The 24,035-nt window shown below is 42.1% G+C and overlaps 1 protein-coding gene across 1 annotated transcript in view; it reads left to right on the top strand.

The window, feature by feature from the left end:
• The first annotated feature begins 1,105 nt into the window (after positions 1 to 1,105).
• The window catches only part of DDX60 (DExD/H-box helicase 60), a 59,253-nt gene continuing 36,323 nt past the window's right edge, over positions 1,106 to 24,035 (top strand). The window contains 9 exon segments of the mRNA XM_027550816.1: positions 1,106 to 1,213; positions 2,649 to 2,820; positions 11,412 to 11,574; positions 12,275 to 12,428; positions 14,064 to 14,213; positions 16,896 to 16,955; positions 16,957 to 17,016; positions 17,925 to 18,035; positions 23,842 to 23,955. Coding sequence (XP_027406617.1) covers positions 1,106 to 1,213; positions 2,649 to 2,820; positions 11,412 to 11,574; positions 12,275 to 12,428; positions 14,064 to 14,213; positions 16,896 to 16,955; positions 16,957 to 17,016; positions 17,925 to 18,035; positions 23,842 to 23,955 — 1,092 coding nt within the window.

Below are 24,035 nucleotides of genomic sequence, written 5' to 3'. Positions count from 1 at the left end.
TGGAAGGACGCCTGCGCGGCCTACGTAAGTGGTGCAAGCTTCTTGTCTTGAAATTTTATTGGTCTCCCGTGTAAACCAAGCTACTCAGCTTCTTTTCTCTACTGAATTTTCCTACTGAGCTATCCTCATCCTATTACTCTTTATATCTTTGATAAAATATTTAAATAAATAGGTCGCCAACGCCGTCCCCGCTTCGAATACCCTGGATCAGCCGGGGCAGGACCCCAGCACATACCGAAACACTTCCCATCTCAACAAGTGAGCCAAAGGAGAAGCCAGAGTGAAATCAGTTGTCCTTCAGTGAAAGGCTCTCAGTTGAGGAGCTTGAAGGGTGGATCAGGTCACAGAGAAAACTTTGGGCAGACCTGCGGGCCAGACAGGTGTTGGATCTTGTTGCCATTTACTGCTGTTACCCTTCTAAGTTTTTTTAATCTCATTTATGAAATGATAAAAATAATAGTGCATATCTAATGGCATTGTTATGAAGGTTACTGTGGGAACAAATGCAAAGAGGTCAGCATATTTTGGACACACAGTGGCTTTGGCTAATGCTACCTCTTATTATAACACAAAGTCCATATTTCTGCTGCTGATAAATGCATTATCACTTTCTGACCATATTAGTTTACAATATTGTGATAAAGTACAACAGCTTAGTGGTTTGAAACAGCACCCATGCATTTCCTTACAGTTCTGCAGGTCAGTCCCATGAGGCTAAAGTCAAGGTGCAAGAGTGCTGGTCCCCGGAGCCTCTCCAGGAGAATCCGTTTCCTTGCTTCGCCAGCTTGTAGAGACAGCAGACTCCTTAAACTGTGGCCTGCCCTCCTCCTGACGGCCAGCAGTATGGGCCCCCCAGGCTGCTGGTCTCAGTGGGCCTCAGCCTGCAGTGGCTTGGAGCAGGGTTTTGGGTCCCCACCAGAGCCTGTAGTCGGTCAGTGCGGGGAGAGTGCTGAGTCCGAGCCATTACACCACCAGGGACCAGGGACCAGGTTTGTCCTGTCGGCTGTGTAGAGATGAATTTCCTCATAGAGATGAAACTAGTAAAGTGTCTGTTAGGAGGAAAAAGAGTACCCATGTAGACACATGGGTGGGCTCAGAGACCGTCATGCCCTCATGGTGGTTTGGACAAGACCTGTCCTTCTTCTACCTGATTGAATGCTACCTCATAAATCTAATTAGTTAAGGAGGACAGTTTGCCATTGTTTTATTCAAGGTAACATGCAACAGTGGGGTTCTTTTCTGTGATTTGAGAACTGAAACCTACAGTGACATTGTTTTGTAAGTAGTCTATTTTTGCTTTTTTCAAAGAGAAATAGACCAATGAAAATTTAGAAAATTTAGAGGGGATAGCAGAAAAAGTTGTTACCCATAATCCCAGTATTCAGAATGACTGAGAGTTGAGGACTTTTTGTTTTTGTTTTTTTTTTGGCTTTTGCATTTTATCTATTATGACAATCTCTGCATTTTAATTGAGGATATAGAACATTCATATTTATTTATTTATTATTATCCATTTTTGTTGGAGTATAGTTGCTTTACAAAATTGTTAGGTTTTGCTGTGCAGCAAAGTGAATCAGCTACACATATACATATATGCCCTATTTTTTGGGTTTCCTTCCCATTTAGGTGACCACAGAGCACTGAGTAGAGTTCTCTGAACTGTACACTATGTTCTCAATAGTCATCTATTTTATACATGGTATCAAGAGTGTATAAATGTCAGTTCCAATCTCCCAACTCCTCCCACTCCCTCTTCCCCTCTTCCGTCCATACATTTGTTCTCTATGTCTGTGTCTCAATTTCTGCTTTGCAAATAAGATCATCTCTATCATTTTTCTAGATTTCATGTGTAATCAATATAATTTGATATTTGTTTCTCTCTTTCTGACCCCCTGGAGCTTTCCTGTGAGGACATACGGGACCCTGGGGGAGAGTGGCCAAGCTGGTCTCCAGTCTAGCCTCCCAACTCCAAGTAAATCCATCTCTGTCTTCAAAACTCAGCAGTTTGAGCCCAGAGGAAGGCCAAACTCACTGGCGTTGCTCTGTTCTTATTTGTTCTGCAGTAAATACCTCTGAGGGAAGATACTTGGCTAGTGAAATTTTAGCACTTTTAAGTTCATATGTGTATAATACCACCTCCTTCTCATTCTACCCCTAAAGGTTTTGGTGCATGCCTGTCCAGTTGTTTTGTGATCGACATTATTTTAAGTGTTTGAACATTGCTGACTGCTTGCAAGCAGTGCACAAGCTGTGGTCTTTTGATAAAAACCAGTGCTACTTCTGGATAACCTGAGACCATCCCTACAGAGTGATCCACCCTATCTTTCCTTGTGGATGATTTGTAGCCACCATTTGGTTTTAGTATTTTTCTTTCTTTCTTTCTTTTTTTGAAGTGTGATTGGAGAGGAAAAGAATTAGAGTGGGAAGGGAAAGTGTGGTAAATTCTGAGTTAAAGGAGACACGTGTATTCAAACCCAAATTGGGGTTTGTGGATGTATTTGCAAAATGACAGTCAAAGGTCTATTTCCTGACTGTGAATCAGAACATGACTGTGTTGGAACCCCCTTTAAAGGCTTCCATGGTATATGTTAACCAGTGAAGCTAGAGAACGAAATGATGATTTCACAGTTATCTATCCATCCTCCCAGGATGCTGAGCATGCACATTTCAACTTCCGGGAACTTCGTGCCCCGAGAACGGCATTAATCCTCCATCTTCAGCATAATACCAACATTTATGTTCAAACAACCTTTTCTGGGTGCTTGTCACAAGAGTGGATCACTTTCCTGGAAGGCAGTTGTCCATATTTTCTGATTGTTGGTCAATGAAGGTCAATGCTGTACTCTTCTCTGGCCAGTCATCTGATATCTTTCTATTTTATGTGTACTTTATGCAGAGCAAGTACAAAAACCAGATGTTTTTCCATAAGGTAATTTCCACCTGAAAGACAAACTTTTAGAATTTCACAGTTTTCTATATTACATGACTTGGTTTTATTTTAACCTGTTTTATGGAAATTATCATAGGTTTAACAGAGAGGTATAGAAATGATAATAATAAAATAAAAATGCTGTCTTCTACTGGGAAGTTATTGTTATAATAGTAGTGCTTGGCACTTTCTGTGGATCACTTTGTTTAACCTTCACAGTGACGCTGTGAGGGAGGTGTTAATGTCATCTGTGTTTTGCAGATCATGAAATAGATACTTGAATAAATAATCTGCCCATTGTGTGTGTGTGTGTGTATGTGTGTGTGTGTGTGTGTGAGAGTTGCTCAGTCGTGTCTGATTCTGTGACCCCATGGACTGTGGCCCGCCAGGCTCCTCTGTCCATGGGATTCTCCAGGCAAGAATACTGGAGTGAGTTGCCATTTCCTTCTCCAGAGGGATCTTCCCAACCCAGGGACTGCACTGGGTCTCCTGCACTGCAGGCAGATTCTTTACTGTTTGAGCCACTAGGGAAGCCCCATCTGCCCATTGTCAACCCCAGATGAGTAATAGAGCCTGGATTTGAAAAGAGGCAGCCTGACCCCAGTGCTTAAGTGTGGCGTGTCATTCTGCCTCCACTTAGGAAGGCCAGACACACATCCATGTACTAGTGAAAGGGTGGTGACTACAGCAGCTCTTAATGAGACAACAACGGAGAAATTTGGTGAAGGAAAATAAATTAAATACAACTTTTCAAAAAAATTGGTCCAGTGGTTAAGAATCTGCCTTGTAATGCAGGGAATGTGGATTTGATCCCAGGTCAGGAAACTAGGATCCCACATGCTGCAGAGCAACTAAATCCAATGCTACAACTAGAGAGTCTGTGTGCCGAAACGAAGGATCCCATGTGCCACAACTAATACCTGATGTAGCCAAATAAATGCATGCTACTTTAAAAAGAAAATTAAAAAAAAATATTGGCCATGTTGTGTGGCATGTGGGACCTTAGTTCCCAGACTAAGGTTCAAACCCATGCCCCCTGCATTGGAAGTGCAGAGACCTTAGCAATAAATGGACTGCTAGGGAAGTCCCTGACATAAAATTATTTCCTAACAGAAAATCATTAACAGAATTTTCAAATTATTTAGAATTTTAATCCTGTGATCTTATTATTTTGCTGTATTGGTAAAATTGGTAATGACTGTAATATACTTTTGAGAGTTCAAAAAATGCTCACCAATTTTAGAAATCTGGTTTCTGTCTAATTTTCACTACTTATAGTGAATTTAGAATATGAAGATAATTCTACATATCATCAAAATGATTTTTGAGTCAATTAATATTTCTTACTTTTTTTGAGTTTAGGGTCATACCCCTCTGGACATTGGAGACACCCATCATAAGATAGTTTACTATTCTTCCATTAGAGCTTCAGTCATTAAACTATTTCTAACTCTAGTTGCCTGCAGTGAGCAGGAACAGCCTTGGGTTCTTTTTTTAATTAAAACAATTTTATAGTGATAAGGATTCGTATAATCAGTATATCTCATTTTATTCTGTTAGTGCAATTTCTGAATCTGAGTTTAAAGAGTCCTAACAAAATTTCCTTACTAAACTTTCCATAAGAACAGTATTTTTTAAAGGAGGATTTATTTTTGGTAAAATAATTTATGTGAACACTCATCTTACAGAGGTTATTTCATTGATCACTTTGAGGACTATGTGGAATGCACATAAAGTGATATGTTAATGGCTGTGGCTGGATGCTTATTACCTGGGTGGGGATTATGTTGTTCTCTCTGCTTATGTTTGAATTTTTTCTAATATAATATATTGCATTAAATGGGCAAATAGTTTCTTCTTGAGATGTTGAAGATGTTCTAAAATTAGATTGTGACAGTGATTGTACACAGTTTTGTAAATTTACCAAAAGCCATGAGTTGTAGCCTTAGAGTGAGTGGATTTTCTATCATGTTAATTATACCATCATAATGTTGTTATGGACAGAGAGACCTGGCATGCTGCGATTCATGGGGTCGCAAAGAGTCGGACACGACTGAGCGACTGAAAAGAAAGAAGAAAGAAGAATGTTGTTAAAAAACGAAATGGGTCTAGACAAAGATTAATTTGGTGAAAACAAACTAGTGCTGTTTGGCAGGCTTTAAAAACATTGTTAATACTCCATAATTACATTTGGGCCTTAGGAAGCATCACTGAGAATAAAGCTAGTGGAGGTGATGGAATTCCAGTTGAGCTATTTAAAATCCTAAAAGATGATGCTGTTAAGTACTGCAGTCAATATGTCACCAAATTTGGAAAACTCAGCAGTGGCCACAGGACTGGAAAAGGTCAGTTTTCATTCCAATCCCAAAGAAAGGCAATGCCAAAGAATGTTCAAATTACCGCCCAATTGCACTCACCTTACACGCTAACAAAGTAATGCTCAAAATTCTCCAAGCCAGGCTTCAACAGTATGTGAAACGTGAAATTCCAGATGTTCAAGCTGGATTTAGAAAAGGCAGAGGAACCAGAGATCAAATTGCCAATATCTGCTGGATCATCAAAACAGTTCCAGAAAATCATCTGGTTTTGCTTTACTGACTATGCCAAAGCCTTTGACTGTGTGGATCACAATAAACTGTGGAAAATTGTGAAAGAGATGGGAATACCAGACCACCTTACCTGCCTCCTGAGAAATCTGTATGCAGGTCAGGAAGCAATAGTTAGAACTGGACATGGAACAACAGACTGGTTCCAAATCAGGAAAAGAATATGTCAAGGCTGTATATCGTCACCCTGATAATTTAATTTATATGCAGAGTACGTCATACAAAAATGCTGGGCTGGATGAAGCACAAGCTGGAATCAGGATTGCCAGGAGAAATATAAATAACTTCAGATACACAGATGACACCAACCTTATGGCAGAAAGTGAAGAACTAAAGACCTTCTTGATGAAAGTGAAAGAGGAGAGTGAAAAAGGTGCCTAAAACTCAACATTCAGAAAACGGAGATCATGACATCCACTCCTTTCACTTCATGGCAAATAGATGGGGAAACAATGGAGATAGTGAGAGGCTTTATTTTCTTGGGCTCCAAAATCACTGCAGCCGTGAAATTAAAAGATGCTTGCTCCTTGGAAGAAAGGCTATGATCAACTTAGACAGCATATTAAAAACAGAGACATTACTTTGCTGACAAAGGTCCATCTAGTCAAAGCTATGGTTTTTCCAGTAGTCATGTATGGATATGAGAGTTGGACTATAAAGAAAGCTGAGCACCTAAGAATTGATGCTTTTGAACTGTGGTGTTGGAGAAGACTCTTGAGAGTCCCTTGGACTACAAGGAGATCCAACCGGTCCATCCTAAAGGAAATCAGTCCTGAATATTCATTGGAAGGACTGATGCTGAAGCTGAAATTCCAATTCTCTGGTCACCTGATGTGAAGAGCTGACTCATTGGAAAAGACCCTGATGCTGGGAAAGATTGATGGCAGGAGAAGAACAGGATGACAGAGGATTAGATGGTTGGATGGCATCACCAACTTGGTGGACAGGAGTTTGAGCAAGCTCCAGAAGTTGGTGATGGACAGGGAAGCCTCGTGTGCTGTAGTCCATGGGATTGCAAAGAGTCAGACACAACTGAGTGAGTGAACTGAATTACACTAGTGTATTTTTTTTTTACTTAGAAATATATTGTAACAATATTATCTTCAATATGTGATTTTCTATAATTGGAGAGTAATGGAATGTTTTATTTATGTGGTTTGCCTTCCTTTCGCAGAATGAAAAGAACATTGAGAATGCTTGTAAGGCACTGATGGAGGAACTGGAGGAATGCCAAGCTTTAGCTTTAGGACGTCTTTTTGGAAATTTAAAATGGAAAACTATGATGGAAGAAGTACTGAAGCTTTAAAAAAGGCTTCTTATTTGAATGAATTGTTTAATTATTAAGAAATATGCAATAATAGTAGAGTTTCCGTATACATCTCACTCAGCTTTCCCTAAAGTCAACATCTAATATAATGAAGGCACATTTGTCAAACTGGGAAATTAATATCACTATAATGGTAAAGAATGCACCTGCCAGTGCAGGAGACACAAGAGACATGGGTTCTATCCCTGGGTGGACAAGATTCCCTGGAGGAGGAACTGACAACCCACTCCAGGATTCCTGCCTGGGAAATTGCATGGACAGAGCAGCCTGGTGGGCTACAGTCCATGGGGTTGCAAAGAGTTGGACATGACTGAGCACACACACACACACACACACAAAATAATATTAACTAACAGACAAATATATTAATAATAGACTTTAATAGACCACTTTTGCTGATTGTCAAAAAATTCTAAAATTTTATTTATTTAAAAATTTATTTTTATGGATGTGTGATAGCTCTCTAATGCTGAATATTTAATTGTTTGAAAACTGGCTTTAACAAATAACTTGAATGTCTTGGAGCATAAATCTTTGTACACATTTTGTATAGCTCACTAACCTACATACCTGGAACTTGAATAGTCAATCCAAAAGTATCAACATGCTTATGGTAATCATTCAGTTCAGTTCAGTTCAGCCGCTCAGTCGTGTCCGACTCTTTGTGACCCTATGAATTGCAGCACACCAGGCCTCTCTGTACATCAACAACTCCGGGAGTCCACCCAAACCCATGTCCATCGAGTTGATGATGCCCTCCAGCCATCTCATCCTCTGTCGTCCCCTTCTCCTCCTGCCCCCAATCCCTCCCAGCATCATGGTCTTTTCCAATGAGTCAACTCTTCACATGAGGTGGCCAAAGTATTGGAGTTTCAGATTTAGCATCAGACCTTCCAATGAACACCCAGGACTGATTTCCTTTAGGATGGACTGGTTGGACCTCCTTGAAGTCCAAGGGACTCTCAAGAGTCTTCTCCAACACCACAGTTCAAAAGCATCATATTGCTAAATGTCTTTGCAGTAACTCTGTACCTATTTGTCCTCCTTGGCAAAATGGAAGAGTTATCCTGTGATCCACAGACTTACCCTGTGATTTCCAGTGCTGCTGCTGCTGCTAAGTCGCTTCAGTCGTGTCCGACTCTGTGCAACCCCGTAGACGGCAGCCCACCAGGCTCCCCTGTCCCTGGGATTCTCCAGGCAAGAACACTGGAGTGGGTTGCCATTTCCTTCTCCAGATTTCCAGTGCTATTAACCTTAAAATATACTTTGCTAATTTGAAAGTAAAAATATGCTATCTCATCATCTTTATTACTAAAGAGGTTGGACACTTTTATCAATATTTGTCTTTCTTTTGTAAATTATCTACTCATCTCTTATTAAAGGCTTACATACTTTCTTATTGAGAAAGGAGCTTCAGTCAGACATGACTGAAGCTCACTTACTTCAGTCATGTCTGACTCTTTTCAACCCCGTGGACTGTAGCCTGCCAGGCTCCTCTGTCCATGGGATTTCCCAGGCAAGAGTACTGAAGTGATTTGCCGTGCCAAGTATTATTACCCCTTTTATTGAGGAACAATGAAGTCTCAGAGAGGGCCCAAGAGCAAAGATAGAACACATTCATAAGCGAATTAAAACCCATTCCTCGTTGCTTATATGTGGAATCTAAAATACAACACGATGAACTTACCCAGAAAACAGAAACAGACTCACCAACATAGAGAACAGGCTTCTGGGTGCCATGGGGGAGAGTGGGAGGGATGGGGTGGAAGTTTAGGATTAGTAGATATGAACTCAAAATGGATTAAAGATCTAAACATAAGACCAGAAACTATAAAACTCCTAGAGGAGAACATAGGCAAAACACTCTCCGACATAAATCACAGCAGGATCCTCTATGACCCACCTCCCAGAATATTGGAAATAAAAGCAAAAATAAACAAATGGGACCTAATTAAAATTAAAAGCTTCTGCACAACAAAGGAAACTATAAGCAAAGTGAAAAGACAGCCTTCAGAATGGGAGAAAATAATAGGAAATGAAGCAACTGACAAACAACTAATCTCAAAAATATACAAGCAACTCCTGCAGCTCAATTCCAGAGAAATAAATGACCCAATCAAAAAATGGGCCAAAGAACTAAATAGACATTTCTCCAAAGAAGACATACAGATGGCTAACAAACACATGAAAAGATGCTCAACATCACTCATTATCAGAGAAATGCAAATTAAAACCACAATGAGGTACCATTTCACGCCAGTCAGAATGGCTGTGATCCAAAAGTCTACAAGCAATAAATGCTGGAGAGTGTGTGGAGAAAAGGGAAGCCTTTTACACTGTTGGTGGGAATGCAAACTAATACAGCCACTATGGAGAACAGTGTGGAGATTCCTTAAAAAACTGGAAATAGAACTGCCTTATGACCCAGCAATCCCACTGCTGGGCATACACACGGAGGAAACCAGAATTGAAAGAGACACGTGTACCCCAATGTTCATTGCAGCACTGTTTATAATAGCCAGGACATGGAAGCAACCTAGATGTCCATCAGCTGATGAATGGATAAGAAAGCTGTGGTACATATACACAATGGAATATTACTCAGCCATTAAAAAGAATACAGTTGAATCAGTGCTAATGAAGTGGATGAAACTGGACCCTATTATACAGAATGAAGTAAGCCAGAAAGAAAAACACCAATACAGTATACTAACGCATATATGTGGAATTTAGAAAAATGGTAATGATAACCCTGTATGTGAGACAGCAAAAGAGACATAGATGTATAGAACAGTCTTTTGGACTCTGTGGGAGAGGGAGAGGGTGGGATGATTTGGGAGAGTGGCATTGAAACATGTATAATATCATATAAGAAATGAATCGCCAGTCCAGGTTTGATGCAGGATACAGGAAGCTTGGGGCTGGTGCACTGGGATGACCCAGAGGGATGGTACGGGGTGGGGGGTGGGAGGGGGGTTCAGGGTGGGAACACGTGGCACCCGTGGCGGATGCATGTTGATGTATGGCAAAACCAATACAATATTGTAAAGTAATTAGCCTCCAATTAAAATAAATAAATTTAAATTAAAAAAAAGTAGATACGAACTAGTATATGTAGGGTGGATAAACAGCAAGGTCCTGCTGTTGAGCACAGGGAACTATAGTCAGTATCCAGTGATAAACCATAATGGAAAAGAATGTATTTGTAGCTGAGTCACTGCTCTACAGGAGAAATTAGCACAACATTATAAATCAACTACACTTCAATAAAAAATTAAAATCGATTCCCAGAGTTGACAGCTATTTAGAGAATCGTGGGCATGGAAGGGGACCCACAGGGCAGCTGGACTCCCAAGAAGAGCCTGTCATCTGTCTCTGAGGTGTGAAGAGAAAACATTTCTCTTTGGGCAAAACTCCGGCCGCGTTTGCCTGGCATGCTGAGTTTCTATGTGCTACTTTACAACTGCCACAGTAGACAGGAGAAATGAAAAGGAGAGGTAGAAAGAAGCAGATGAGGGAGAGACACAGCTGGGTAGAGACATGCAAGTTGGTGGCAGATGACATGACCAGGGGCCAGTACGCCACCAACTGACTGTTCTTCCGAGTGAATCTCGGTGATCTGTTTTGATCGTCTCCACACGCGAATCCAAGAAGCACATGGTCACTCCCCGACATTCTATACTAACTTCCATCCTACCTGCAAAGTCAGTCTTTCCTGAGGACCTTGCCACAGCAAAAAGCACAAGGCTTGGTCTCTGGCATCGCTCTAATTAAGAGGCTGTGTCAGGATTTGCAGATGGTGGCTGTGAAAGAGAGCAGGATTAGCAGTGGCTTACCCCCTGGGGCAGCAGGGGCTGCAAGGAGAATCCATGTTAAAGCTCTTTTGTAGCCTTTATAGCATTGGTAAGTGTTTGGTAATGTTTGTAAATAAAGTGTAGGTTGATTGGAAGAAAGAGGGGATCAAAACAGCCCTAAATGTGAAGTATGAAAAAGCCAGCTGTGGGGAGGAAGAGAGAGTATGTCTGTGACCTAAAAACAGGAGAGGAATTAGCCAAGTCTGGGTCCAGTGGGGTTACAGATCCGTTGAATTAAAGGCTTTAATGTTTACACCACATATTTATGTCTGGTCACTGTTAGGATTCAATACATCTTGCCAAGTTTTAGCCAGATTGTTAAAGTTATCTCAGTATTTTTCTTTGAATATAGTAGAGAAGGCATGGAAATACTAGTTGGAGAAAGATTTGTGTTCCTCTGAACTTAGACCAATTTGGGCTTTAATGACCTTATTTTTGTCATGAACTACAAGATTTTTCTTTTTCTCCAACACTTACATGGCTACCTCTCAATTATCCATGGAGGGTGATGGAGTGTATATAGCTGCATTTTAATTTTATTGAGTTTTCTGTATTCCAAAACCTCCATTAATTCTGAGTAAATAGTGAGTTTAATTGGGACAGGTTGACTGGCCAAGTGACTAATCTTGGATAATCAAACATTTGTTATTTTTGATAGCCTTTTAAAACAGTTTTGTTGTATATTCTTTACCAAGGTGAAACCACGGAAGACTTAAGTATAGCTGTGCAGATGGTGAAAAGGATCTGCTCTGTGATGGAAAAATACCCAGAGCTTCGGCAGGAGGCAGACCGGCAACTCATAGCCAGGTGCCTGCGGTGTTCAGGGTTCAAGGAGCTGGGGAGTTCTTTGCATCCAGTGCATGATGTTTTCAGAAGAGCTCCATTTTAATAGAGCAGCTGTTAGGTGTACAGAAAGTGTCTTGTACAGTCACCTCCTGGCAGACTTTTTCTATTGAAAATACTAGCTTCAAGTTCTTAATCATTATTAGTAATCCAGATGCCCCAACCTGAAAAGTGAAAGTGAAAGTGAAGTCGCTCAGTCGTGTCCGACTCTTTGCGACTCCATGGACTGTAGCCTACCAGGCTTCTCCATCCATGGGATTTTCCAAGCAAGAGTACTAGAGTGGGGTGCCATTTCCTTCTCCAAGTAACCTAGAACTGGAACATTTTACAAATGCTTCTCTGGACAAGCAAATTGAATATTAGATAGTCTCTGCAGACCCTTAAAACTAGTCCTGTGTTTAATTCTAGGAGAACACTAAAAGCTATATTGTGATTGTTCAGTTGTCTTTGTATCAGATTGTAGCTCAAGTACTGTGATGGGTATTTGAAAATCTTGATGTCTGCTATTTACTCTTAGTTAAGATAATGATTTAGATGGTAGAAGATTTTTTCAATAAGTACTTCAAAATTTCAAAGATGGTAAAATGCTTTTCTGATAAAAATTAGTTTTCAGTCATTTTATTTTAAAAATAAAATAAATAATTTTGATCACTTAAATGATGTTAAAGTTTAAAATCACTTTCAAGTTGGGCTTTTAAACTAATACAGGTCACAGGAAAGGGCATAAAGGAGAAGAAAAAGGACAAATACTCACAGTGGGCCTTGGGCCAGCCCGGTTTTAGCTGCAGTTCATGGGCCACCATCTGGTGCATGAAGAGAGGAAAGATCCAGACCCCAGAGTTCAGGACTTTGTTCCTGACAACTGGCAGGTAATGCCTGAGTTTTCTATTGTATAATTAAATCTGATCTCAGAAGCTACTCATGATTGTAGTTCTTCATATCATGTTTGGCATGAAATTCTTAATATTGAATCATGTCATTTAAAACTGCTACAGGAAATGTCAAATGTGAACTTTTTCCCACTTAAAGAAAGTGAATTTTCCATATCATCCACTTTTGTAAGTGGACCATCTTCTTGGAGGTGTTCTGGTGGATTCACATGTGTGTCTTTGAAGTTCCGACTGTATCATATGGAGCAGCCTCCAAGGTTCCCCTGAGTCAGTAGGGTTCCTGTGTAAATACAGAAAAGTGTACAGAGATTCAGGGAGGTTAAACAGTATAGACAGTCATTTAGGTATTTACAGCCGATATCTGGGACCATAGTAACTGCTTTTCTATAAATATGTGTAAGAATAATATTGATGGATATAAAATTAAGAATAAAAGGACGCGTTTCTGCATTGGTCCAACCTTATGAATTAAACATGCTTACCTACAAGAGAGCCATTTCAGAGGTTCACTCTCACAGGCTGTCTCACCAGCATCCGACTTTGTCCTCCTTGTGTTGGTGCTGGCGGTGCTGGTCGCCCACAGGCTCTCTGCTGCTGCTCGGAGCGGGGCCCAGGTCCTTCCTGCCTGAGGGCAGGCCTGGGGCTGCCGAGGGCTTCCAGGAATCCTACACACACCACACTGCTGATGCTGCCTTCACTCTGAGGTGCAGCCCAGAGTGGACTTGGATTCAGATAGCGAGTAGGGTGGGCTTTGGAGGACTATTGTGTCTTCTGCCCATCACATGGTCTCTCTATCCTTTGATGAGTCATCATTTTGATGAACGAAAGCGCAGGCTGAAGGATGAGAATCTGTTTTAATGAAGGACCCACAGGCCCTCTAAAGTAGGGCCATTCTTCTTTTTACAAAGGAGAAGATAAGTAGTAAAATGCTAATTATTGATTTTTTTTTTCTATTCAGCTACTTTTTCACCCTCACAAAAATACATATTCTTAGGTCTTCATTTCTCTAAGCCAAGGTGCACTTAATGACAAGTCATCAGACTTGTTCTGACTCAGTCTCCATTTTTCACACAAAGCCCACCTTTGTATGCTCAAAAGCACTGTGGTCCTCTCTGCTGGGAGAGGCAGTGAGCTCCTCACAAGTTCTCTAGGATCTCTTGGCGTGTTTTCAGCTCCCAACCACTGCTTTGCGGCACAGTGTTACTGGCCCAAGCTCGCTCTGCTTGCGGCAAGTCAGTAAGTCGGGAGGCAAGTTGTTGGGATAAGAATTTTAATCAGAAAGCCAGCAGACCCAGAAGATGGCAGACTAGTGTCTCGGAAAACCATCTCCCTCAGTTCCAGTTCAGACTCCTTTTACACACAAGAGGTGGAGGGGGGGTGGGCCATGACCAATTGCCAAGAAGGACCACGCAGGTGGCTGGTTGACAGTTGCTCTTAATGGTCGCTTGCTTGGGGGAGGGGCCCAGTGTGGCACCGACCCCCAAGGGAAACAAGCTGCTAGAGCCCACACCTGCCCTGGTGCCATTAGAAGGGAATTATGAGGGGGGTGTCTTCACGTACTGGTTTTGCTGTTGCTGCACCTGGTGCTGACGTGACAGTGCTCTGAATCTGCAGCAAGAGCTCCTGGACATCGTGGACAAGAACAAGTCTGCAGTTATCTCAGCCCCAAAGTCCTCTGGGAAGACCTAAGCCTCCTACTACTGCATGGAGAGGGTGCTGCATGAGGGCAATGAGGGGGTGGTCGTGTATGCGGCCCCCACCAAGGTACATCCCAGGGCTGGGGGTTGTTCCCAGGTGACAAGGGGGTGCTCGTGGATGTGGCCCCCACTAAGGTAACAATAAAGTAAGTTTTCTCATTTACTCCTGAACCTCCTTTTTTGAAATAAGCCCATGGTCATCTGGTAGATTACCCACTTTATTTTTTTTCCAGTTTATTTTTTCAATTTTTATTGAGGTAAAATTGACATGTAACATATTAATTTTGGGTATACACCATAAAGGTCAGTAGTGGTGTATATTGTGACGTGATCACTACAATAATTCTAGTTACCATGAATCACCTCATACAGTTATACCTTTTCCCCCTTGTGATGAGAACTTTGGACTACACTCTTGGCAGCTTTCAGGTACACAATGTTGTTCAGGTATACAGTGTTATTAGGAATAGTCACTATTACATCCAGGACTGACTTACAACTGGAATTTTGTACCTTTTGACCCCTTCCCACTTTCCCCTGCCCCCCTCCCACCCACCATCTGCACCAACCACCAGTCTGTTCTGTTGCGTGAGTGTTACTTTATCTTCTGTGCTTTCTCCTTCCAGTTTGAGAGCCTAAAGTAACACTCTCCTTGGAGGGTTGTGAGGGAGAGTGGACTTGCAGCCTTTTTGTTCAGCTTTTTGCTGTAACTGAGCGAGGCACCTCCATTTTGCTGGGCAGTGTGGAGTCACTAAGGACCCCACATCACCTCTGCCCTCCATGGGGCGTATCTAGTCTGCTCTTGGGCGTCAGTTCCTGGCCTGTTCCTCACGCCCAGTGGTTTTGCCATATTTGTTTTATGGCTAGAACCACCTAAAGTCAAACTTAACAACAAAATCTTTGTTATTTAGATGAAAGTTTGATTTCCAGGAAGTATAAGTTTGCATATCCTCATTTACAACCCCTTGTTTTTAATGTGATTACTCTTAAGAAAGGCAGAGTTAGTTGACATAACTTTGATTCTACAGATTAAAATGAGATCTCACTCCATTTTATTGATGTTTATAGGAAAATGTAGTGTTGAATGACTTAGGGTCAGACTCAGAACCAGATTGATCAACATGTTAAATGAAATTAGCACTTTAGTTTTTACTGTAGCTTTCCATTTTTCACACTTGTGAAAGCAGTAAGTGTTCATAGTAAGAAATTAATAAAAAATACATCAAGAAAAATTAAGCTTGCCAGAAGTGGAATTGGTAATTCAACACAGTACATATTCCTTTTCTAAAAGTTTTAGAAAACAAAAGTGTAGAAGCCAAATTACTCTTCTAAAAGTTTAAATCTATTTTTATTCCCTCTGGAAGTGTATGGAAGTATATATTCTACTATTTTTTAACAACATTCCTATGATTTTAAAATTTTATTTCCATGCTGATAAAAAATTTCCATCTCATATTAAATCTGAATTTCTGTGATTACTGACCAGAGAGTCTTCCCATATGATTTCTGGGCATTGATGTTTCTTTATTCATGAGCTACTTGTTCATGAAATCTGCCCATTTTCTTTTTCTTTTAGTGAAGGGGAATTCCCTTTTTATGATTGGCCAGAACTGTATGTAATAAGTATATTTCTTTTTCTCTCCAAATTATAATCAATATACCTGTGTCATTTTGTCTTTTTACTATCTTGCAACTGTATTAATGGTATTTTGTTAATATTTGTGTAGTCAGATTTATCAGTATTTCCATTTAGCTTTGCCATGTGTGTGCTCAAATATATGAAAATATGTGAAATTGTTCACTTTCTAGTATCTTTATGCTTATGTTTTAAAGTTTACATTTTAATCTAGGTGAAACTTTCTAGGGGCATAAAGTATGAAGTAGAGAGATATGTGTGGGTTTGCACATACTCAGATTCCACTGGCCGCCACCTGCCTGGTCTGGGGTGAGGATCCCTCACAGATGGAGGTCTGGAGGCCACCCCCAAATACAAGGACCACATGTCCACCCCACAGCCCACCTCGGCCATTCTCCTAAATAGACTCACGGCTTCTCTCCAAGCCTTGATTGCCCAGGGAGCAGCTGTTTGTTTCTCGTGTGTGGCAACACTTTGTGTTTCTGTCTCTGATGAAGCCATTTTTCCCATTTTACTTTAGGTTGCGGCTATGACCAAGGTTCAGGCGTAGTCACACAGCTGGTAGACAGCCTGTGGGTCGGTGTATGAGGGCAACGGGAGGAGAAAGAGGTTATGAAGCCCCTGCCCCTGCCCCCAGCAGCACGTGTTTTCAGACAGAGCCTGTTGTTCTCTGAGGTTTTACCGGTGCTCTGTCACATGATTCAGTTCAGTCTCTCAGTCATGTCTGACTCTTTACAACCTCATGGACCACAGCACGTCAGGCTTCCCTGTCCATCACGTGTTCCTGGAGCTTGCTCAAACTCATGTCCATTCAGTCAGTGATATTCAACCATTTGATCCTGTGTCATCCCCTTCTCCTGTCTTCAATCTTTCCCAGCATCGGGGTCTTTTCCAATGAGTCAGTTCTTCTCATCAGGTGGCCAAAGTGTTGAAGTTCCAGCTTCAGCATCAGTTCTTCCAATGAACATTGGGACTGATTTCCTTTAGGATGGACTGGTTTGATCTCTTTGCAGTCCAAGGGACTCTCAAGAGTCTTCTCCAACATCATAATTCAAAAACATCAATTCTTCAAATCTGTCACATGATAAACGAATCTCTTTCTTTATCAATCAGGCCCTTCTCAATTAAGCGGCAGCAACCGTTGAGAATCGTTTTAACAAAAATCTGCCAAATAAAGGAAAGTCTGTGTGGTGTTTTCACCTGGGACTATTATCATGATGTCCTGAACTCTCAGGTAGGACACACGCTAACTAATGCCTTGGTTACTGACGTACATGATAGCACTCAGAAGTCTGTCTTAGTAGAAGTGCGGTACCTCCCCAAGGTTTTGTACAAGTAATTTTCTTGAATTTACAAAAGGCATCATCTGGTTTATAAGTGGATTGAAAATGATCTGAAAAACACCATAGTATAAAAAGTAAAAGCTCCGATTTCCATTCAGAATAACTGTTTCTTGATCTTTCTTGTTGAGAAGGATGCTCGTCATGGTTTCAAATGTTATATTTATGGATGCACTTCTGGTGTTAAATAAATCAAACAGTTTTCCTCCTTACTGAACTCACAGAAAATTGTTAAAGCTAAACAAACATCCTGTCCCAACTTCCATAATTGTTTATTTATTTTTTTAAGATTTTTTTTGATGTGGACCATTTTTAAAGTCTTTATTGAATGTGTTGCAATATTGCTTCTGTTTTGTTTTGTTTTTTTGGCTGTGAGGCATATGGGATCTTAGATCCCTCACCAGGGATCAAACTTACACCGCCTGCATTGGAAGGTGAAGTCTTAACCACTAGACCACCAGAGAAGTTACCCCATCATTGTTATTTTTTAACATTTAACATTTTTCAACCTAAACTGAACCTCAGGATCGGATTTTGAAGAAATAAATCTGTGACATTTAACTCCTTCTATTGTTATTACCTTGATGGCTCATAAATAAGAATTTAAACTTCAAATCTCATATTTTACCATTTAGACCTACAAAAATTGCAGTTTCATAGTATTCAGAAAAATACATTGCAGCTGTAGTGAAATGTTCTCGGAAACAGTATCATATTTGAGCTATTAGCAGCTCCATTTAGGAGTTTTAACTCTCTCTTTTATATTCTTAGAAGCACATCTGTATGTGGCAAGCGCTCAAAGTGTTCTTGTTTGCGCGTGCTCATCACAGTGCCTGCCTGCTTTGAAATTCTGCTGCTGGCTCCGTACCACCAGCTGTGGGTGAAAAGGATCAGATACATCAGATTTGATGAGGTAGGCTTGGGGTCGTTTCTGTGGGTTGGTTTCCTGGTTGCGTCAGCGCTACACTGAAGAAGTTTGCTGCTTCAGGGCTTTGTCGTCTGTGTGGAGTTTCTGTTGGGTGGCGGGGGACACTGGCCTCTCTGTGAACCACACCAGTCTGTCTTCAGGCTCCGTTTTCCTGTTCTGGCTTAGGACTGGGTATCTGTGTCTGTGGGCCTCTGGAAGGCACAGGAGCTGTCTGTGGTGATCACGGTTTCAGGGAAGCAGAACTAACCACCAGGACATAGGTGTTCCTGGGCAGAGATTCCAAAATCCAATATTTGATCCCTAAAGCAAAGAATTGGGCCTCTAGCAAGGATGTCAGTTACATGAGTTATCTTTTCACTTGTGATGCCAGCAGGAAACCAACGACATACCCAAAACAGAACAGTGCAAGAAGAGCATTTTCCAAAGGTGTGTGTATAGTAGGGAGGGGGCACTGTGAGGTTAGTGCAGGAATGCCAGGCAAGGAGCCCACCACTTTCCCTAAGGGGACGAGGCAAAGATGTGGTCCTTGAGGCCCACAGGGAGGTTCTGTGTGTGCTGGCCACTTGGGGAGGGCAGCTGCCTTAGTGAGGGTGGCGGGGGGTAGGGGTGGGCGGGCAGGAGGGCACAGCTGGCTCAGGGCAACCTGCCAGGAAGACAGCTGGTGGCACTAAGATCTCATCCTCATTCCCCTCAGGTCTCTTGCCCAGGCTCTCATTTGGCCAAATCCGATGGACCTAGAGAACCCCAGAACCCTTTTGAAGTAGCCTCAGTTTCCCAAGGCAGAGAGAGCAGGATGGAAAATAGACATTTATAGGGCAAATGAAGGGTGCTGAGAACGTTTTTATAGCAAAGTAAGAGTATTTATTCAGAGAGGCTTACAGCATTATAGAAGAATTCTGCTCTAAGGGGCTTTCGGCTTAAAGGGGAAATGATAATAAGCCTGTATTTCACTTAACTTTTCTTGTGTGAACTAGAAGCCACCAAGAAGGCTGTACTTTTGATTTGTTTGAAGCTGACTTCTTGTGTTTATTTCTGCTCAATCTGTATACATTGCATCTTGAAGGCCTTGAATATTCACATTTGCAAAACATCCAACAGCTTTGTCTTTGCACTCCAGTGCCTTGAACTGTTGGAGAAGGCAACGGCAACCCACTCCAGTACTCTTGCCTGGAAAATCCCATGGACGGAGGAGCCTGGAAGGCTGCAGTCCATGTGGTCGCTGAGGGTCGGACACAACTGAGTGACTTCACTTTCACTTTTCACTTTCATGCATTGGAGAAGGAAATGGCAACCCACTCCAGTGTTCTTGCCTGGAGAATCCCAGGGACAGGGGAGCCTGGTGCGTTGCCGTCTATGGGGTCACATAGAGTCGGACACGACTGAAGTGACTTAGAGCAACTTAGCAGTAGCAGCCTTGAACTGTACTCTCATTTCCAAGCTCTGAAATAAAGTGACATGGGGTACCTCAGCTTCCATAGTTTATGTAAGGGTAAAGCTGGAGGTCTTTGGAGACTGATGGCTCTTCTGGCAGAGTCAGGGAAGAGTGCCATGTGTACTTGTAAGGCCACCATTCAGCTGAGTGGTGTGTTATCTGACTGTGTGTGGTCAGTCCCTCAGTCGTGTCTGACTCTTTGCCACTCCATGGACTATAGCCTGCCAGGCTCCTCTGTCCATGGGATTTCTCAGGCAAGAGTAGTGGAGTGGGTTGCCATGCCCTCCTCCAGGGGGTTTTCCCAACCAGGGATCAAACCCGTGTCTCTTGTGCCTCCTGTACTGGCAGGTGGATTCTTCACCATTGTGCTACCTGGGAAGTCAATAATAAATAGAATTCTCCAGGGAAGAATACTGGAGTTGGTAGCCATTCCCTTTTCCAGGGGATCTTCCTAACTCTGGGATCGAACTTGGGTCTCTTGTGCCTCCTACATTGCAGGCAGGTTCTTTACCATCTGAGCTACCAAACCAAATGGGCAAGGGAATTTAAAAAAAATTATCTAATAACTGTGATAGTAAGTCCTTTCCAGTTGATTGCCAGGTATCAGTGTAATCTGTTTAAAGGAAACCACTGTGAGATGAAGTATTTCCTGCCATATCATAGACAAGGGTGCCACAGCCTTCAGCTATTTTGGCCCTCCAAATGTGACTTTCTGAGCCCCGAGGGTGCCCAGGAAGAACAGTGCATGCTATCTGGCAGCCATGGAGCTGCCACCACTCCCTATGGTAAACAAGGAACTAAGGATGTGAATAATCAAATCACAGGGCAGTGGCCCTGGATAGCTGAGATGCGTATGAAAGGGATGATTTCAGTGAGCCCAGGCTCTTGCATCTTCCCATACACAGAAAAGTGCATTTCCTTAATGAGATATCTCATCTTCCCTCAGTTCAGTTCGGTTCAGTGACTCAAGTCATATTTGACTCTTTGCGACCCCATGGACTATAGGACGTGTTCCCTAATTAGCAATAATCTTTTGATTTTCAGACTACCTGGCCCTTGTTGCAAGCTTCTATATTACCTGACTTCCCACCCTCCCCTCCCCTCCCTGTCTCCTCAGAGCAGTTCTCTCAGGGTCACTTGAGACGCTGTCTCCTGGACTTGAAGCCCTAAAAATTCCCACCAAATGAAACATAACTCTCAACATGTTTAGCTTTTAACTAAAACTTGTGTCCTGTGATTTGATTATTCACATCCTTATTTCCTTGCTCACCATAGGGAGTGGTGGCAGCTCCATGGCTGACAGATAGCAGGTATTGTTGTTCCAGGGCGTCCTCAGGGCTCAGAAATTCACATTTGGATGGCAAAAATAGATGAAAACTTATATTTTATAAGTTGACACCACTTCTGAGGATCTTCCCTAAGTCTAGTTCCATTTGCTTTATCAGGTCAAAGGGCATTCATGAATTCAGCAAGTATAGAAGCAGTGTCTCCACAACGCCAGGCACTATGGGTGTGGGAATGCCCAGGTGTGAGCCACAGACTCACTGGGCCAAAGGATCAGACAGCTGAGCAGAGTGCGACTGTGGCAGCCCACTTCCCTGCACATGGTGGTGAGAAGGGGCCGCCTGTCTGACTGTGATGATGGCCAGGTGGGGGATGGGTGCAGCCTGAGGGCAGCTCTGCAGTGCTGGTGGGAAGAGTCTTCCAGTGGGTAACACTGAGCTGAACTCTACAAGTCCAAAAGCAGGTTAAAGCATTCTAAGCAGAGGGAACAGTGTATGTGGAAGCTCTGGGGTAGGAAATTTGTGTTCAGGCGACAAAGCAAAGTCCAGTGTGTCTGGAGAGAAGTAAGCGCATGAAGGGAGAGGGGCTGGAATGAGGCTAGAGAGCCAGCTGGTGGGGGTGGTAACCCCCAACACAATGTTCGCCCTGTTCAGGAGTTTGTATTTTGTTCTGCATGTAGTGGGAAGATATTGAGAAAATGTAACTGGGGACATGGCCTGATTGAGTTCATCCTCGAGACGTGTCTGTTGGCTATGACGTGAAGAGTGCAGGGATGGGCCCAGGGGAGCTGGGAGGTCAGCCAGAAGGATATTGTGGATGACCTGGGGGCCATGGAAGTGGAGAAAATGCTTAGATTTGAAAGATATTTTGGAAAGTGAGTTACAGAGGAATTATTGATGGATTGGTTATGGGAATTAAAAGAAAGTGTGTGTTAGGATTTTGTGTTGGCTGAATTTGTCAGTGTTTATATAAACTTGGCATGGTTGGCAAATATGAAACCATGTATGATGATGATTCAAGCTTCCAGGTCTTATTTTCATCTGCTAATTATTTTTTAAATACCAAAATTTATTTAAAACATAAACTCTACATGTGAGTACAAAAATCTGCTATTTTTAAATCAACTGGAAAGTTATTTAACTTATTCAGTCTAAATAATCTAAACTAAAACAACAAACAAAAGCCATTCACCAACTTCTCCCACACACACTTCTTATAACTACATATGTGTTCTGTATATATTTGAGGTTGTTTGTGTATGTGTGTTTTAAGATTTCACATGTGAAATTATTGTTTGTCTTTTTATGTCTGACTTATTGATTTATTTCTCTTAGCATAATGCCCTTGACGTCCTTCCATGATCACAGATGGGAAGATTTCATTCTTTTTTTATAGTTAAATAATATTCCATTCTATGTATACACACTACAGTTTCTTTACCCATACATTCATCCTTCAGTGAACACTTGGGCTGCTTACTATCTTGGCTGTTATACATAGTGCTGCAATAAACATGGGGGATGTATATATCCTTTTGTTTTCTTTGGATAAATACCCAGAAGTGGAATTGCTGGATCATATGGCAGTTCTATTTTTAGTTTATTGAAGAGGAACTAAAAAGCCTCTTGATGAAGGTGAAAGAGGAGAGTGAAAAAGTTGGCTTAAAACTCAACATTCAGAAAACGAAGATCATGGCATCCGGTCCCATCACTTCATGGGAAATAGATGGGGAAACAGTGGAAATAGTGTCAGACTTAATTTTTTTGGGCTCCAAAATCACTGCAGATGGTGGTTGCAGCCATGAAATTAAAAGACACTTACTCCTTGGAAGGAAAGTTATGACCAACCTAGATAGCATATTCAAAAGCAAAGACATTACTTTGCCAACAAAGGTCCGTCTAGTCAAGGCTATGGTTTTTCCTGTGGTCATGTATGGATGTGAGAGTTGGACTGTGAAGAAAGCTGAGCGCCGAAGAATTGATGCTTTTGAACTGTGGTGTTGGAGAAGACTCTTGAGAGTCCCTTGGACTGCAAGGAGATCCAACCAGTCCATTGTGAAGGAGATCAGCCCTGGGATTTCTTTGGAAGCAATGATGCTGAAGCTGAAACTCCAGTACTTTGGCCACCTCATGCGAAGAGTTGACTCATTGGAAAAGACTCTGATGCTGGGAGGGATTGGGGCAGGAGGAGAAGGGGACGACAGAGGATGAGATGGCTGGATGGCATCACTGACTCGATGGACGTGAGTCTGAGTGATCTCCGGGAGTTGGTGATGGACAGGGAGGCCTGGCGTGCTGCGATTCATGGGGTCACAAAGAGTTGGACACGACTGAGCGACTGAACTGAACTGAGCTGAACTGAGGAGCCTCTGGTACTGTTCTGAATGGCTGTAACCATCTCACATTCCCACTAACAGTGTACAAGGGTTCCTGTTTCACCATACCCTCGCCGACAATATTTTTTTAAATGTGTTTACTTAGTCTCAGAGTAATGGACGTTCAGGTTGCTTTTTAAAATATTTTTGTTTATTTTATATTTTTAGTTTTTGGCTGTGCTGGGTCTTCACTGCTGCATGGGCTCTTCTCTAGTTGCGACGAGTGGGGCTTCTCTCTAGTTGTGGTGTGCAGGCTTCTCATTGCAGTGGCTTCTCTTGTTGTGGAGCATGGGCTCTGGGGCGTGAGGGCTTCATTTGTGGCACATGGGCTCAGTAGTTGCAGCTCCTGGTCTCTAGAGCACAGGCTTAATTGATGTGCTGTGCAGGCTTAGTTGTGCCATGGCTTGTGGGATCTTCCTGGATCAGGGATTGAACCTGTGTCTCCTGGATTAGCAGGTAGATTCTTTACCACTGAGCCACCAGGGAAGCCTCCAGCCAACAGATTTTATTTGTGTTCTTTTTGGTGGTGGCTGTTCTGACAGGTGTGAGTGATATCTCACGTGGTTTTGATTTTCATTTCTCAATGATGGGTAAAGTTGAGCATCTTTTCATGTAACTATTGGCCATCTGTTTGTTTCCTTTGGAAAGACATCTTTCAGACCTCCTGCTCATTTTTAATGGAGCATTTTTGTCTTTAATAGGTCCACAGTCTTGGTGGGGAAATTGGAGCAGAAATCTGGGAGCATCTCCTCATTATCCGCTGCCCCTTCCTGGCCCTTTCCACCACCATCAGCAACTCGGAGCATCTGACTTGAGTAGGCCTGAGCTTCGGTCTAGATAGAATACTTACCTGTTTTGAATGTTTGAATGTTATCTTTTCTATATGTGTTCTGGA

This window comes from Bos indicus x Bos taurus, chromosome 8 (genome assembly GCF_003369695.1).
Source record: "Bos indicus x Bos taurus breed Angus x Brahman F1 hybrid chromosome 8, Bos_hybrid_MaternalHap_v2.0, whole genome shotgun sequence".
In the NCBI taxonomy this organism is placed as follows: domain Eukaryota; kingdom Metazoa; phylum Chordata; class Mammalia; order Artiodactyla; family Bovidae; genus Bos; species Bos indicus x Bos taurus.
The sequence above is the reverse complement of the archived record's forward strand: the minus strand, read 5'-3'. Positions and strand labels throughout refer to the sequence as shown.